Source organism: Geotrypetes seraphini, chromosome 10 (assembly GCF_902459505.1).
Source record: "Geotrypetes seraphini chromosome 10, aGeoSer1.1, whole genome shotgun sequence".
NCBI classification, from domain to species: Eukaryota; Metazoa; Chordata; class Amphibia; order Gymnophiona; family Dermophiidae; genus Geotrypetes; species Geotrypetes seraphini.
In genome coordinates, this window is record NC_047093.1 from 26,442,738 (window position 1) to 26,461,321 (window position 18,584).

The following is an 18,584-nucleotide window of genomic DNA, read 5'->3' on the forward strand; positions in this document are numbered from 1 at the left end:
AATTGAGAGAGAGAAAGATGGTGTGTGGGTGTGTTTTTGGAAAGAATTGTTTTAGGATGCTAAACTGATTATTCTTTGTCAGAAGCAATGAATGAAAGGTTTCTTTATTTTCGTGTTGCACTTAATCCACGCCACTTCTCTCTATTAGGAAATTCATACAAAGAAGAAGGAGAACAGATCAGCTCCTCAAAATAAATACAGGTATATTACTTTAAATGTGGTAGAGCTGCCTCTACACCCAGAGGTTGTGGGATTAAATCCCAGGGCTGCTCCTTGTGACCCTGGGCAAGTTACTTAATCCTCCATTGCTCCAGGTAAACTGTTTTGAGCGTGGTTGTGTAACTACAAAAAGGCAATATACAAGTCCTAATCCCTTTCTCTTATATAGTAATATAGATCAAAGCTAAACATTGATTAGTCAGAGAAACTGAAACGAGTCAATGCAGGATAATAATAATAATAGCTTTATTTATATCCTGTCATACCTTTTCAGTTCAAGACGGTATATAAGTGGAGCTGTAAGGACAGCGAAGGTTACATCAGCTAGATTTGGGAGAGATAGACAGAAAGGTGACTGGGAGAAAAGGGGGAAGGGATGTGTAAGGCATGGTAGGTGTTAAGCAGAATTGAAGGGTCAGATAAAATCTGTCAAACAGGTGGGTTTTTAGTGATTTTCTGAATGAATGGTATGTTAGTGAGGTCAGGATGAGGTCACTTAAGGTGCTGTTCCAGATCCCTGCTTGAAAGGAGAGTGTCCTGTTGAGGAATCTTTTGAATTTGCATCCTTTGAGGGAAGGAAATGTGAACAGTATTGTTCTGTGTGAAAAGTGGAGTTTGTCCTCTAGGGTGAGGTTTTTCAGGAGTTAGGTAGGTGCGGTGCCGAAGAGAGACTTGAAGCAGAGACAACCGAATTTGAAGATAATTCTGGCCTCGATAGGTAGCCAGTGAAGTTTCTTGTAGTATGGAGTGAGGTGGTCAGATTTTTTCAAGCCAAATATTAGTCGAACGGCTATGTTCTGGATAAATCTCCGTTTCTTGATGTTTTTTTTATGAGATCCTAGGTAGATTATGTTGCAGTAGTCCTGAGAAACTTTATATTTTATTATTGTTTGTTACTGATTTTATTTGTATTCTATGTCTGATTTTTGCAACCCACTTACCCCCTCTTCGATGAAACCACGCTAGCGGTTTTTAGTGCAGAGAGAGCACAGAGAGCCGTGCTAAATGGCCCGCGCTGCTCCCAATGCTCATTGAGTTCCTATGAGCGTCAGGAGCAGCGCGGGCCACTCAGCGCGGTTCCCTACGCTAGAAACTGCTAGTGCAATTTCGTAGAAGAGGGGGTTAGGTTTCAGGCAGGATATAAGCTTGTTAAATAAACATGTAAATAAACAAATCTCTGTAATACTGGAAAATGTAATGGGACAATTTGACAAATTGAACAACAGCAAATCACTTGGACTAGATGGTATACATTAGAGAATGACATGGTGGTTGTTACCCGCAGCTAGCCACGGGTAACCCACCAAAACGGTGACCAAAAAAAAAAGGTCGCCACAAGATCGGGGACAAGGCCATTCACCACCCCGTGGAGCGGTGAATGGTTAGCACGAGCGTTCGATCCAGCAGCTCCCGCTCTCCCACCAGCCATGCATCTCCCTCCCTCCCTCCTTTTCCCTTACCTTTTCTTGTTGAAACTGGCGATTTCTATAAGGCTATGAGCTGTATTACAGCCGGAGCCTTGAAGTTGCGTCGCATTGCCTGCTGGAAAAATCTCCTCTGACGCAACTTCCTGTTTCCGGTTGCATCGGAGGAGACTTTTCTAGCAGGCAACCCGACGCGACTTCAAGACTTCGGCTGTAATACAGCACATAACCTTATACAAATTGCCAGTTTCGCCACAAGAGAAGGTAAGAGGGAAGGAGGGAGAGAAATGCACGGCTGGCCGGCGGAAGGGAGCTGCTGGACCGCGTGAAGGGTGCTGGGGGTGGGGGGATGGAGAGGATAAGACGCTGAAGACGGGGACGGGGTGGTGAAAGGGAGAGCAGGGACGGTGATGGGGCGGTGAAGGGGACGGCAGAGACGGGGACGGGGCGGTGAAGGGGATGGTGGTCCGGCGACGGGGCAGTGACGGGGACAGAATTTTTCCCCTTGTCATTCTCTAGTATACATCCCAGAGTACTGATAGAATTGAAAAATGAACTTGCATAACTATTTGAGGTGTGTTAGAACCATGGCGCAATAGAAAAGAATTATAATATTATCTTTTCTGTTTTCTATTCCTTTCCTAATAATTTATAACACTCTATTTGCTTTCTTAGCCACCACTGCAAATTGAGTAGAGGGTTTCAACATATCCTCAAAGATGAAGCCTAGATTCTTTTCCTCTGTGGTGACTCCTAACCTGTATCACATAGCTATAGTTTGAATTCAACATGAATCACTTTGCAGGTGTTCACATTAAGGGGTCCTTTTAATAAGGCACACGCTAAACACTAATACATCCATAATGGACGCGTTAGCGTTTAGAGCACGCTAATATTTCACGTGCGCTCAAATGGCTAGCTTGCCTTAGTAAAAGGACCCTTAAATGTCATTCTTCCATTCTTGTAAGGTCCTCTTGCAATTTTTCACAATGCTCTTGAGATTTAACAACTTTTGTGTCATCAGCAAATTTAATTATCTCACTAGTAGCTCCCATCTCTAGATCATTTATAAATGTTATAGAGCAGAGGTTCCAGCACAGACCCCTGGAGAACCTCAATATCTACCCTTTTCCACTGAAAATACTGACATTTAACTCTGCTCTGTTTTCTAAAGCTTATCAATTGGGGGGGGGGGGGGTGCGGAGCCTGCAAATGAAAAACCGTGAATAATTGAAACCGCAATTGGTGAAACTGCGAATACGGAGGGGGAAGTGTACTCTATTAGTCAATATTTAGCTTTATAGTCATATACAAATATATATATAACTATACAAATCTCAATATATGCTTACTGCATACAGAACTACATATATCATGTTGTACATTAGACATTTGACATACCTATATTATGCCCACTGGTCTAAACCTGTCTGATATCATAATTCACCCTGGTCTGTGTCTTGTCCATCAGCGTCTCAGACGTTGCCCATAACCTTTTCACATGTACATCTATATGTGATTGGTTCCAAGATGATTAATGTGACCAGCTCATCTATTATCCTATCAGGGAACTGTTTTACATGTGGTACTGGGTCAGAGTCTAATCTAATCAGAATTTTCTGAATCGCACTTATCCAGTACAGTTTCAAAGCGATTTGCAAGGTAAGAGGCCCATGCAGGGACATGGGGAAGGTTACATTACATTGAAGAGGAAGGTTACATTGCTGAAGAAGCTGCCCAGAGAGTGTAAACAGATTTATTCTATGCGCCTAGGCAATTATTAAGACCACTGAATGATAACAGAGTAGTGGTACCGCATATTCTAAAGGCTCATCTTGCCTCAACCAGAAATTGTGCATTTTTTTTTTTTTTAGTTCCAATTTTATGGAATAGTATGCCTGTAGAATAAAGTAAGAATCTTTCCAAAATTTTAAAAGATGTTTAAAGACACATTTTTTTCAACTGGCCTTTTTGAACTGAAGGGTTGTGAATTCGGGACTTCAATCTGCATGTACATATTCTTATATTTTTCATTTTATTAATGAATGAATGAATTTTTCATTTTATTGTATTAATTTACCTCCTCTTTTACGAACGCATAGTGCGGGTTTTAGCACCGGCAGTGGCAGAAACTGCTCCGTCGCTCATGAGCGTCGAAGCAGTTACCCCCGCTGTTGGCGCTAAAACCCATCTATGCGTTCATAAAAGAAGGGGTTAGATTGTTATATAATATTATGTATTAGGAATGTTACTTTTTTCTTCTTTTCTATTTAAATGGAGTTCTTTTCATAGTTTTGACTGAATTATATTGTAAACTGCTTTGATCCATTTTTGGCTGTATATGCGGTATATAAAGATTTTAATAAACATAAACATTTATTGCTTTGGGGGTCAGATAGGCCGAGGAGATACAATATCATAGAGGAATATTGTGTACAATTGCAGAGAGGGGACATTGGATTAAGGAACAGACATATGGTTAGGCAGAGTTGCCGATGCCAGGAGGGTAGACAGAGTTAAATGATGCTGAAAATCGGTGCCCACAAAAATCAGCACTCGGCGCTCATCCCACCCATACCCACTTTTGGGTTGCACGCTAAGGGATTCGAGCACCCACTTTTATACAATAGTGCATAGGCAGATGCTCTCACAAATCCTAATTGGTGCCAATTTACGTCAAAATTGCTAGCACCCAATTAATACTGCTAATTAACCAATTAAACTGCATGCGCATCTCAGGATTGCGCACAAATTTGGGTGACCTTTATAGAATCCAGGGATATTATGTGTAGCAAATAATCCTGGGCTTATACTTTGAGTATGGCTTTTTAGGGTGTTGTCTGTGGGACCTGCAGACCTAGGCTCTCCATAGCTTTAGCTGTGAACTTGTGGGCTTTCCAGAAACATTTCTCTAATAGGTGTTACTTTATCATCCAAGATATAGCTTATCCAGTAACTCTGAGTGTATAAGCATTTGATACATTGGGGAGTGTGTGGCACAGTGGTTAAAGCTGCAGCCTCAGCACCCTGGGGTTGTGGGTTCAAACCCACGCTGCTCCTTGTGACCCTGGGCAAGTCACTTAATCCCCCATTGCCCCAGGTACATTAGGTAGATTGTGAGCCCGCCGGGACAGACAGGGGAAAATGCGTGAGTACCTAAATAAATTAATGTAAACCGTTCTGAACTCCCCTGGGAGAACGGTATAGAAAAAAAATAAATAAATAATAAAATATATCTGATCATAGGGTTACCATATTTGTGAAGTCAAAAAAGAGGATATATGACTCCGCCCCGGCCCGCCTTCAACCAGTCTTGTCCTCCTCACCAAATAGGAAGTTGCTCCAGAGAGGCAGCTTCTAGGGGAGGCCAATGGCAGCAGGTTCACCTCATTGCTGCTGCTGGCTGGTCCGAAGATTAAATTTCAGCAGAGCCGGAGAAAATAGGTGAGGGACTGGCAAGAATACCTTGGAATGCCTCTATACTGCCCTGTATGCTGACACTGTCCCTGGGCTGGACAGTGAAGAAAGCCATTCAGACACCTAGACAGTTCTCTAAAAAGAAGACATGTCCAGATAAATCCGGACATCTGGTAGCCCTATCTGACCAAAACTACAATTATGTGTCATACTGAGTAATAACCAGTACTGTGTACCCTCTAAGTTACAGCTAAGATTAGTTCCTGAGAGGGAGGGGAGTGTCCTAGTGGTTAGAGCTGCTGCCTTAGCATCCTGAGGTTGCATCTCAATACCAGAGCCTGCTCCCTGTGTTCCCGGGCAAGTAACTTAATCCTCCATTGCCCTATGTACCATAGTTAGATTATAAGAACCTAAGAATAGCCTTACTGGGTCAGACCAATGGTCCATCAAGCCCAGTAGCCCATTCTCACGGTGGCCAATTCAGGTCCCTAGTTCCTGGCCAAAACCCACAGAGTAGCAACATTCCAAGCTACCGATCCAAGGCAAGCAGTGGCTTCTCCCATGTCTTTCTGAATAACAGACTATGGACTTTTCCTCCAGGAAACTGTCCAAACCTTTCTTAAAAACCAGCTATGCTATCCCTCTTACCACAACCTCTGACAATACATTCCAGAGCTTAACTATTCTCCGAGTGAAAAAATATTTCCTCCTATTGGTTTTAAAAGTATTTCCTTGTAACTTCATCGAGTGACCCCCTAGTCTTTGTAATTTCTGACAGAGTGAAAAATTGATCCACTTCAATCATATCTCCCCTGAGATGTCTCTTTTCCAAGCTGAAGAGCCCTAACCTTTTTAGTCCTTCCTCACACGAGAGGAGTTCCATCCCCTTTGTCTTGGTCGCTCTTCTTTGAACCTTTTCTAGTGCCGCTATATCTTTCTTTACATAAGAAGACCAGAATTGAACACAATACTCCAGGTGAGCTCACACCATGGAGGGATACAGGGGCATTAAAACATTCTTAGTCTTATTAACCATCCCTTTTTAAATAATTCATAGCAACCTGTTTGCTTTTTGGCCACTGCCACACAATGGGCGGAAGGTTTCATTGCATTGTCTATGATGACACCCAGATCCTTTTCTTGGGCACTAACCCCCAAGGTGGACCTTTCCTAGTCGCGGGACCAGGACACGACGTCAGAAGGGAGCCGAGGCCGGCACAAGCAGCAGGTGGAAGATGTTGCTCGCTCCGGCAAACTTTTAAAGAGGTATGTGGGGGGCAGGAGGCGCTCAAGAGGTGGAGAAGAGTGTGGGGGGCACTCAAGCGGCAGGGAAGAGTAGGGGGTGTAGAGCATGGCAATGCTGGGCACCCCCCACCCCGGGCGCCAACCTCCCTCGCAACACCACTGTGTGAGCCTGCAAGGACACATAGGGAAAATACAAGAGTACAAGATATGCCTTCTTAATGCATATATTAATGCATTCTTAATTCAAGATGCATATCTTAATTCAAGATATGCATTCTGCTTCATTTTTTCAATCAAGTTCCTTATATTCGACTTGATGTATTTTATATGTTCTATGTATTACTTCTTTCCCTGCCATGCCGGTATTTTCTGCATTATATTGTAAATGCTTTCTGTCTTTATCTGTTTTTAAGTCCATTATTCTAATTTGTATTTTAGCTGTATCCCATGTATTAGCTCACCTTGTTGTGAACCGCCTACAACTTTTTCAGTATGGCGGTATATAAGAATAAAATTATTATTATTATATTATACAGTGTATTATAAACCTCTTTGGGTGAATCTCTTCATGAAAAGGCGGTTAATAAATAAAATAGTTTTCATAGTCATTTGCAAATACATTCCTAATCCTAGACTATCTGAATGCTATTCCCCCCATTACTTATCCTCTTCGCTACAGGCATAGGCACGGGCATTCCTGGACAGACCGAGGCGCAGATCGCTGAAGTCAGCCTCTGCTCCTCTCCCGTCATTACTTAGGGGGATCTTGCCTTGTTTATGGGACATTTTTGCCAATCGACGCTCCCTGCCCCAGAACCTCTCCGCCCCGCAGTCCGCCAATCTCCAGGGGAACCCTAAACATCGGGCTAACGAGACTGGCGAGGCGGTGGCCAGAAGGCCGCCAGCCGCGCCGAGCTTCCGGCGAACGCCACTTGACGCGTCAAAAAAAAAAAAAAAAGCGTAGCAGAGCAGCCTGGGATAGAGGGGGTGAAGGTGTTTTCTGTGTAGTCCAATGCCAGTCAAACTGAGAGAGCTTTGGGGGTGTTGAGCCTGGCTTTATAGAGGGTGGAATACTGGGTTGCTAGTTCACCCCAGGTCGGCCAACAGTTTTTTTTGCAAATAGCAGTTTCTGATGAAGAGAAATCAATAGGGTATGCAATGGACTAAAACCCAGAAAGGGATCTATTTTGTTTGCTCTTTCTGGAGGGAGTGAACAACCCTGCTGAAGGACCTAGTAAGGGAGGGGAGAAAGCATTCTTTCTTCTTAAGATTTGATGTCTATTCCTTCCTTTAGGTCAGTGTATGGCAAATTATGTGCCTCCTGAGGAAGACTTGCCCACAGGACGTGCCTCTTTGCCACCAGGTGCAGAGCTTGGGAGGTCTGTGGTTGGGGGTACTCAGTTGATATTTGTTAGACTTAGGGGGTGCTTGTAGTAGTTGAGAAACACCGCTGTAGGTAATCAGCCGGCGCCTCTCCTCTCCGGTCCTCTTCCCTGCTGCCACTCCCAAATGGTGTCTCAGGGCCCATCTGGAGGGCCCCTGCGCATGCACAGATGTGATGATCTCACACATGCACATGATGTCATCATGGTGACATCCATGCACTTCCAGGTGCCTCTAGCCGTAGCCACTACTTTTACTGTGCCCCGGCTTGAGAAAATTTAAGAGACACTGATTTAGGTGTTTCAGTATCTATACTTACCAATTTGTGTCTGTGGCAAGTTTAGTATAGAGACATGTAGAACAGAATTATCTCTGTTCTCCTAGGACAAGCAGGATGAGTCAGCCACATATGGATGTTGTCCCAACAGCTCCCAATTTGCGGATAAGCTCTCCAATAGCTCAGAGAGATTTTTTTTTTCTCTCTCTCTGAGCACGTGCAGTGCCCGGGCCCCACTGGGCATGCCCGAGCCCTACCCATTTCCCCCTGCTTCCCCTTAATCCCCAGTCTTTAGTTTCCGCCTGTTCCCATCGGTCGGATTTTCTACAACTCTCCATTACAACTTTTCTATTCATCACCTTGAATGACTGGGATGCAGGAGAAGGATGAATGCACTGGATCCTCATGAATTGTGCGCCCACTGATTGGATCCGGCGCACGAGGTTTCCGTGTTGCTTGCATTGTGCGCACATGTCTCCACGTGCACGCAAGCTAAGGAAGAGGGCACTGAGAGATTTCATGAAGAGAAGTGAGGCCCGAGAATCTTCCTCCAGCAGCCATCCTCATCGGAATGCAGCAGCGGGGGACCACAAGTTACAGCGGCAAGGAGCTTCCAGGTGCCCTGGCTCAGCTAATCCCCCCGCCTGCACTCGGCCCGACAAAGAAATCTCTCCCGGAGTCCCTGCATGCTGCCGCGTACAGCCAGCCCCTGCAGGCAGCCGATAGGGGTCTCACCAGACCGAGAGATCTCTCCTGGAGTCACTTCATGCTGCCGCGTAAAGCCAGCCCCTGCAGTCAGCAGATCGGGGTTTTCGCCCTGCAGACTGAGAGATCTCCCCCGGAGTCCCTGCATAAAGACTGGGGATTAGGGGAAAGCAGGGGGAAATGGGTAGGGCTCGGGCATGCCCAGTGGGGTCCGGGCACTGCATGTGCTCAGAGAAAAAAAAAATCTCTCTTGAGCTTTTGGAGAGCTTATCCGCAAATTGGGAGCTGTTGGGACAACACCCATATGTGGCTGACTATCCTGCTGTCCACGGAGAACCTACATTAGAGGTAAGTAACTATACTTTTTTTTGTCTATTGCTTTGTTTTTCTCTCTATGGATCCTTCTATATAATTTTGCTACCTTGACATCAGCAGATGTAATCTCCCAAGGTCTGTTATCCTCATGGTAAACTGATAGATTCCTACACTTTTTTTTCTTTTTGTGTTGAATCTCAACTGCTGAGCAGTTCACCACGCCATGCTTTTCTTATTAGATCCTAAAGTCATCTTTGAAAAGGCACAGTTTTCCTTTTAACCTCTCCATACATACTGGATATTGAACAGAATTAGTCCCAAAACAGATCTTGAGGCAGTATTACTGAATTCTCTTTTTCTCAGGAGTGAAAATGCTATTCACTCATATCTTCTATTGTTTACCACTCAAATCAAATCAGCCCTACAGCTTTGAGACCCACCATCCGGCTGCTCAGTTTATTTATGAACCTCCTATGCAGAATAATATAAAAAGCTTTCTTGAATACATACTGTAAAGTAATGGGTTGTTTGATTACCTTAATATAATAATTCTATGTAACTATGTTTTAAGTTTGTCATTTTCTGGTTTCATGTATTTATGTTTAAACTACCTGGAAATTTTTTTTTTTTAAACTTTAGTTCTCTGATCACAGAAATTGATCAGATTTATTTGAAACAATCTTCTCTGGTAAAGCCTAGAATTCAGCTACCCATTGGATTTGAGATACTTCATTCACACTAACTACATGGGTCAATAACTGGCTGAGTGGCAGACTTCAGAGGGTGGTAGTTAACGGTACCCTCTCTAAAACATCGGATGTGACCATTGGAGTACCGCAGGGCTCAGTCTTGGGCCCGCTCCTTTTCAAGATATTCATAGGGGACCTAACTCAGGGGCTTCAAGGTAAGATAACGTTATTTGCTGACGACGCCAAACTATGCAATATAGTGAGAGACAGCAATTCACCCGATAGTATGACACAGGACCTACATTTGTTGGAGCTTTGGTCCTCGACCTGGCAGCTGGGCTTCAACGCTAAGAAATGCAAGATCATGCACCTCGGCAGCAGAAATCCGTGCAGAACTTAAACCTTGAATGGTGAGACCTTAGCTAGAACTTCAACAGAACAAGATTTGGGAGTGATCATCAGCGCAGACATGAAAACTGCTGATCATGTGGAGAAGGCTTCATCTAAGGCAGTGATCTCAAACACGCGGGCCGCATGTGGCTCTCCAGGTTTTATTTGCGGCCCGCAGTCTGGACACGATCAACAGCATTTCTCTTCCCCTTTCCCTTCCTTTTGGAGCAGCAGCGTGTGTGGACGGCTCGTTCTGTTCAAAGCCACGGGTTGGCGGCTCCTCGTGCTATCCACTCCTGCATCGGAAGCCTCTCTGATGTCACAACATCAGAGAGGCTTCAGACGCAAGCGCGGATCTCGCAAGGAGCCGCCACCCGCGGCTTTGAACGGAACGAGCCGGCCAGACACGCTGCTGCTCCACAAGGAAGAGAACGGAAGGGGAGGGGAAAGAGAAATGCTTCTGCTACATAGGAAAGGGGGATCCTAGGGAAATGCTGCTGCTGCTGTACAGGGAAAGGGAGAGGGAGGGAAAGGGGAAGAGAAATGCCTCTCCTGCACAGGAAAGGGGGAAGGTAAATGCTGCTTCTGTTACTGCTGTACCCAATTGGGGAAAGAGAGGGAAAGAAGGAGAAGAACAAGAGAAGAAGCCAAGTTCATGGGAGGGAGGGAAGGAAAGGAGATATCAGACCATGGAGGGGGAGGGAGAGATGTCATGGCATGGGGGAAGGGAAGGAGACAGATGCCAGACCAGGGGAAAGGAAGGAAGGAGGGAGGGAGAGAAAGGAAGGAAAGAGATGCCAGACCATGGAATTAGGACGGAAGAAGAGAGAGATAGGAAGGGAAGATTTTGTAGATTTTGAAAAGATTGTAGATTGTAGATTGTAGATTTTGAAAAGAAAGCAAGAAGGCCATGGAAACATAATAATAATAATAATTTATTTCTTATATACCGCTATACCGTGAAGTTTGAAGCGGTTTACAATAAAGATACATTTGACAGTACATGGGATAGAAACGGTTTACAATAGTTACATAGTTGAAAGCACAGAAAAATAAAGTCACCAGACAACAAAGGTAGGGAAAATGATTTTATTTTCAATATAGTGATTGAAATGTGCCAGTTTTGAGAGAGAAAAGATATTAAACTTTAAATGTGAGAGCTGCAGAAAAAATAGAGTACTTGGAGAGCTGCAGAAAAAATAGTTAATGTCTTATTAAAGAAATGACAATTTTGCATGAGGTAAAACTCTTTATAGTTTATATATCTTTCCTTTTAACTGTTAAAGGAAAGTTTTATAAACTATAAAGAGTTTTACCTCATGCAAAATTGTCATTTCTTTAATAAGACATTAACTATTTTTTCTGCGGCCCTCCAAGTACCTACAAATCCAAAATGTGGCCCTTCAAAGGGTTTGAGTTTGAGACCACTGATCTAAGGCAAGACAGTTGTTAGGTTGCATCCACAGGAGTTTCGTCAGCAGGAAGCCTGAAGTCATAATGCCATTATACAGAACCATGGTGAGACCTCATTTGGAATACTGTGTGCAATTCTGGAGGCCACACTACCGAAAAGATGTGCTGAGAGTAGAGTCGGTGAAACGGAGGGCCACCAGGATGGTCTCGGGGCTCAAAGATCTATCGTACGAGGAAAGGCTGAAAAATTTGCAGCTGTACTCACTCGAGGAACGTAGGGAGAGAGGAGACATGATCGAACGTTTAAGTATATTACCGGCCGTATCGAGATGGAAGAAGAGATTCTCTTTCTCAAAGGACCCTCAGCCACAAGAGGGCATCTGCTCAAACTCGGGCGGGAAATTTCATGGCGACACCAGGAAATATTTCTTCACCAAGAGAATGGTTGATCCTTGGAACGAGCTCCCGGTGCAGGTGATCAAGGCAAACAGCGTGCAAGAATTTAAGAGCAAATGGGATGCCCATGTGGGATCCCTTAGAGGGTTAAGCCAAGGGAACCTGTCACCAGGAGTGGGATCCCTAGGATAGTAGACTTGGGGGTGGGTCAGTAGAGTGGGCAGACCTGATGGGCTATGGCCCTTATCTGCTGTCATCTTCTATGTTTCTATTACTCAATTTTTCCACCAATGTTGTCAGACTAATTTTCCTGTGGTTTCCAACATCCCCTCTTACCACTTTTATGAAATCCCCTGGAATCTCTTCTGCCCCCTAGATCTATTTAGAAACCCCTCCCCCCCTCCCCCCCAAGCTCCTTTAAGATATGAGGATGTGGCTTGTCTGGTCCTCTTGCTTTGTTCTCTCTGTGTGGCTAGTTCTGTACTGACTCTTGGTAAATAGTGTAGCATGAAGATAGTGAAACCATGTTCTGATGCTTGGAAGGCCTGAATTCACCCCTTGTTCAGGTTACATGGATACAAAGGAACTGAGGTAAAGCAAGGAAACTGCAGCGGTTGTGAAAGCCAGAACATAATGTATCTTTTGTCATTGCTACATGTGGTACAAATTCCTTGAATAGCTTTGCAAAGCATTATAACATTACAAAGAAAAAGCAAACCTTTTTAGTAAGAAATGGTGTAAATTCTGCCCATTTGGCATCTGCAGTGCAGGGGCACCTCAAGGAAAAAGGGGTAGAGGCACTGATAAAGGACCTTTTTTTAAAAAAAAATTCTTTATTCATTTTTAATCTTACATCAAGTGTATAAATAAGAAAACATTTGAAATTAAATACATCACTTGAATTTCTTTCTAATGTAACATCAAATATATAAATTTATTCCCTTCCCACCCCCCTTTCCTTTAACATTTAATCAAAAATATACAATATAAATATTCTTTTTCTTTTGATTAAACCCACAGTAAACTATAAACCACCCTCCTCCCCCGTTTGCAAATATACTTTCACTAGAAAATGGTGTCTATTCATTACAATAAGTTGTCAATGGCCCCCAGATCTTTTTAAATTTATTATAATACCCTTTTTGAGTAACAATTATGCTTTCCATTTTATAAATGTTTCGCAACAAATTCCACCAGAAGATATAATTTAATCTACTGCAGTTTTTCCAATTACTTGTGATATTTTGAATGGCGACCCCTGTCATAATCAACCCCAAATTAACAAAATAATAAAGGCATCATAGTCTGAAGTCCATGAGAAATCTAAGAAAAATCCGAACATTCTTCGAAAAGAAGCAATTCCTACTATTGGTACAATCTCTTATCCTACTTAGACTACTGCAACATACTATACCTACTTTGTCCCGCGACCATGATGAAGCAATTGCAGACAATACAGAATACATCCCTGAGACTTGTATATTTCCTAAAAAAATATGATCATATCACAGAGGCATACAATGACTCGCACTGGCTTCTAATAGAAGCGAGAGTTCACTTCAAATTCTACTGCTTACTTTACAAGACTCTCAATGGAGAGGGCCCAACCTACTGGAATAGCCGACTAAATCAATCCTCCTCAATCAGACACAGAAGATCCCACTCACTTTTCTCTCACCCATCATCCAAAGATGTCAAACGAAAAAAACTTTATGACAACCTAATAGCCTCCAAAGCAGCTAAACTGGACAGACAAATCACTACTCTGTTATCTTCGACTTCAGACTACAAAGCCTTCAGGAGAGATATTAAAACCATACTCTTCAAAAAACACATAAAACCTATCCAGCACAACCAATCCCAACCAAATATCTAACACTCTATTTACCCTTAGATCTCTCTAATACTCTTTTATCTATCAAACGTTATCTAAAACCCATAATTTCACCCTATTCTTATCTCCTAAAGACCTCCACTTCCCTTTGGTAACTCTTTACCCAATGTTTATTACCTTAAAAAATTCTATGTCATCGTATATTCTATTGCTTTTAATTTGAATGTAATTCTTGTTTTTAGTTTGAATGTAATCCGCCTTGAACCGCAAGGTAATGGCGGAATAGAAATCACTAATGTAATGTAATGTAATGTAATAATCAATAAAAGTTTATTGTTGTTTGATGAAATCTGACTCCTTGTTCTCATTGATCTACCAAATAGAATCGTATCATATGATAATGCTACATGATTCTCTAATAAACAATTAATTTGGGCCCAAATTGATTTCCAAAAGGCCATGATAAAGGGACAATCTAATATAATAAAACGCTAGGCCACGCATGCGCACTTCCTATGTGTGCGCCGGTTTTCTGTGAGCTGTAGCGACACATAGGAAGTGCGCATGCGCGGCTTACGCTCTGTCCTCCCTGTTGAAAGACGCAGCGGTCGCCGCCTCTCCGCTCTCTCTTTTCCTCCCCCGCGGTCCCCACTCAATTGACGTCCATACAAATCAATAAGACTCTGTCCTGCTCCCTGTTGAAAGATGCAGCGGTCACCGCCTCTCCGCTCTCTCTCTTCTTCCCCCCCCGCAGTCCCCACTCAAATGATGTCCATACAAATCAATAAGATGCGGAAGCTGAGCCCGTGTAGGTTGGGATCGCCTCATGTCTGCTTTACACCCTCCCCCCAAACATCAGCAGGGTAGGCTGCATCTGTCAGATGGGTTGTGTTAATCAGAGGTTGTTGACAGGAGTCTCGGCCCGATTCGGATGGCAGCGCTGTATGCCTGCACCAAGTGTAACCTAGCGGTTCCCGTTCGAAGGGGCAGCAGCTGTGCAAGGTGAAGCCCGGCAGATAGGGGCCATGCTCAGTCTGTGCAGCCTCCCGGTCTCGGGGGTGACTTTCCCCTGGATCTCCCGGCACAGGGCTCAGATGCGCTGGGGGAAACCCGATTAGTTGCCACTGAGGAGGCGGTCGCTTGCACGAGATCAGTATGAGATTTAGTACCAGGCCCTTAAGGTGATTCAGCCCCAGGACCAGAAGAAGACAGGGAGAGAACTGGCTTGCCCCACTGGGGGGGGGGGGAGAGAGGGGGTTTTGGATTTAATGCTGGCGCCTACACTAGGAACTTTCCAGTTCATGTAGCAGAAACAAAATGAGCTTTGGGAACCTTGACTTCTGATTCTCAGCCTGTTTTTCCTAACTGGGGCACGAGGAAGCTAACAGATGCAGTGAGGAAAGAGTTAAAAGGGGGCTTGGAACAAGGTTACACATACACACAAATAAGAAAATAAAAATCCGGTGAATTAGAGACATAAAGAAATAAAGACAGACAGACAGAAAGCGGCCAAGGAAAGAGAGAGAAAGAAAGACAGACACACACATCTATTCTAGCACCCGTTAATGTAACGGGCTTAAAGACTAGTAGAATAATAAATGATCTAGAGTCCCTACTTCAAGTTTACAATGCCAGCATCTATTAGACTTAAAGCTGTCTAACTTTTGTAATCTAACTGGGGTCCAAAATGCTCTATGCAACAAAAAGAACCAAGTTTGTCTCATAGATGCTGACACTGTACACCTCATCCTCCAAGACCAAATTCGTGGCCATTGAGATACAGAAATTTGATGCTTAATCTCAATGCTCCAAATATCTCTGAGGCCAGTCTTTGGTTTTTTATTTATAGATCCTGTTATCAATTTATACCACTGTGCGGCTTGGTGTCCCAAGAAGCCCGCCTGAAAGCATAAGAATTCCAGACTATATTGATTATTAAGATTCTTCCATTCAGGGAACCCCTCCTGAATAGCCTGCTTCAGTTGCAACCACTTAAAACTTTGTGTTTTATTAAGACCATATTTTTGCTGCAACTGTGAAAAATCAAGCAGTTTACCATTTAAAATAACATTGTCTAAAACTCGTATATCTGCAATAATCCAATGGTTCCAGATGACTTTAAATCCGCCAATTTGAATCTTGGAGTTAAGCCATATAGATTGATTTGTTGACGGACATGGTCTGATGAGGACCAGCCAGCATGGTTTCAGCAAAGGCAGATCTTGTTTGACAAACTTGCTACACTTCTTCGAGGGAGTAAACAGGCAGATAGACAAGGGCAACCCGGTCGACATTGTATACCTGGACTTTCAGAAGGCGTTCGACAAGGTTCCGCATGAACGACTACTTCGTAAAATTAAGAGCCATGGAATTGAGGGTAAAATACTCACATGGATTACAAACTGGCTGGACCATAGGAAACAGAGAGTGGGGGTAAATGGACAATACTCAGACTAGAAGAGCGTCACCAATGGGGTGCTGCAGGGCTCGGTGCTTGGACCCGTGCTCTTCAACATCTTCATAAATGATCTGGACATAGATACGACGAGCGAAGTGATTAAATTTTCAGATGATACCAAGCTGTTCAGAGTAATGAAGATGCAGGGGGATTGCGAAGATTTGCAACGTGACATAATCAGGCTTGAGGAATGGGCATCGACATGGCAGATGAGGTTCAATGTGGATAAATGCAAAGTGAACCATGTCAGTAACAAAAATCTCATGCACGAATACAGGATGTCCGGGGAGGTACTTGGAGAGACCTCCCAGGAAAGGGACTTGGGAGTTCTGATTGACAAGTCGATGAAGCCGTCCACGCAATGTACAGCGGCGGCAAAAAGGGCAAACAGAATGCTAGGAATGATGGAGAAGGTTATCATGCTGCTGTACGGGCCATGGTGCGTCCTCACTTGGAGTACTGCTTCCAGCACTGGTCGCCGTACATGAAGAAGGACATGGTACTACTCGAAAGGGTCCAGAGAAGAGTGACTAAGATGGTTAAGGGGTTGGAGGAGCTGGCGTACAGCGAAAGATTAGAGAAACTGGGCCTCTTCTCCCTTGAACAGAGGAGATTGAGAGGGGACATGATCGAAACATTCAAGGTACTGAAGAGGGATAGACTTAGTAGATAAGGACAGGTTGTTCACTCTCTCCAAGGTAGAGAGAACGAGAAGGCACTCTCTAAAGTTGTAAGGGGATAGATTCCGTACAAACATAAGGAAGTTCTTCTTCACCCAGAGAGTGGTAGAAAACTGGAACGCTCTTCTGAAGTCTGTCATAGGAGAAAATATCCTCCAAGGATTCAAGACTATGTTAGACAAGTTCCTGGTAGCAAGAGCGTGCGCTGGTAGGGCTAGTTCTTATGGACACAATCTGCTCTTGGGGCCCTTTAGAACATAAGAATTGGCATACTGGGTCAGACAAAAGGTCCATCTAACCCAGTATCTTACTTCAGTTTGCAAAACAGTTGTTCAGGGGCCCATAATTTGTACTTCTGCCACTTTGGGGAAAGCACATGTGACTTAATATAATGCTGCTGAATAAATAACACTTTATATTTGTTTGAACTCCTTTAAGTGGCACAGCAGTGATATGTGTATTAGGGATTAAAAAAAAATAGGCAAGGTCTACAAAAATATATATTACTATACAAGAATGCAAAATGGAACTAATTGAAAGTTAATGGATCCTATGTCTTCCTAAAGCTATGCAATATAGCATTCCGAAACGATGCTGCTTCTAGTTATTTTTTGTTTATAAGGAGGAAAAAGACCTCAGCACAATGTTGAAGAGCACGGGTCCAAGCACCGAACCCTGTGGCACAAAGGATCCATTAAGTTCCTCTTTGCATTCTTGTATATTAGGGATTTTAATCATTCATGTAGAGTGGCCATATTGTTTCATGTCAGTAGGGAAAGACTGGTCAATTCTTGGTCCATTTGTTTTCACTGTTTTTCATGTGATATTGTGGTAGGGCTGACAGGAAGGCTTTACCTCTTTGCAGATGATACCAAAATCTGACAAAGGGTAGACACCCTGGAAGGTGTGGATAATGCTTGAGTCTTCTGGCAGCTAAAATGCAGGGTCATACATTTGGATTGAAAAAACCCAAGGGAGTTTAGTACAGGGGGTGAAGTTCTGTGAGTGGTCTTTGCCATAAAGGGTATGGGGACAGACTTAAAGATCTCAATACGTAAACATTAGAAAAAAGGTGGGAGGGGGAGATGTGTCTTTGTGCCATGGAGATATTTAAATGCCTCTGTCATAAGAGACAAGCCTCTTTCAATAGAAAGGAATCTCTGGAATGGCGTCATAGGATGAAGGTGAAAGGGGATAGATAGGAGTAATTTAAGTAAATATTCCCTTACAGAAAGAGTAGTGAATGCATGCATTGAACAGCCTCTCAATGGAGGTGGTGGAGACGAGGACTGTATCTGAATTCAAGAAAGCTTGGAACAAGCACAGAGGATCTCGGGGGAAAAGGAAGGGATTGCAGTGCTTAATAACTGGTAGAGCTGAGTAGACTGGATAGGCCATATTGTCTTTATCTGCTGCCAGTGTTCCAAATTTCTGTGATCTAGTCTTGGTTTTCCAATTGTGCATGCAAGAACATGTAATCCTGTTTCTCCTAGGGCAGGGGTAGGCAATTCCAGTCCTCGAGAGCCGGAGCCAGGTCAGGTTTTCAGGATATCCATAATGAATATGTATGAGATGGATTTGCATGCACTGCCTCCTTGAGATGCAAATCTATCTCATGCATATTTATTGTGGATATCCTGAAAACCTGACCTGGCTCCGGCTCTTGAGGACCGGAATTGCCTACCCCTGTCCTAGGGCAATCAGAATTACCTCCAAGCTCACTTGCATCTTGTCCCCGT

General features: G+C 43.6%; 1 protein-coding gene across 3 annotated transcripts in view; it reads right to left on the reverse strand.

The window, feature by feature from the left end:
• Window positions 1-7,214, reverse strand: part of MYCBPAP (MYCBP associated protein) — a 118,768-nt gene extending 111,554 nt beyond the window's left edge. For 2 of the 3 annotated variants that reach the window (XM_033960155.1, XM_033960154.1), the window contains exon 1: window positions 6,967-7,003. In XM_033960155.1, coding sequence (XP_033816046.1) covers window positions 6,967-7,000 — 34 coding nt within the window. In that variant the 5' untranslated portion in view covers window positions 7,001-7,003. Of the gene's footprint in view, window positions 1-6,966; window positions 7,004-7,075 lie in introns of those variants that run through there. The other variant, XM_033960156.1, reaches the window with a different exon arrangement.
• Window positions 7,215-18,584: the final 11,370 nt, after the last annotated feature.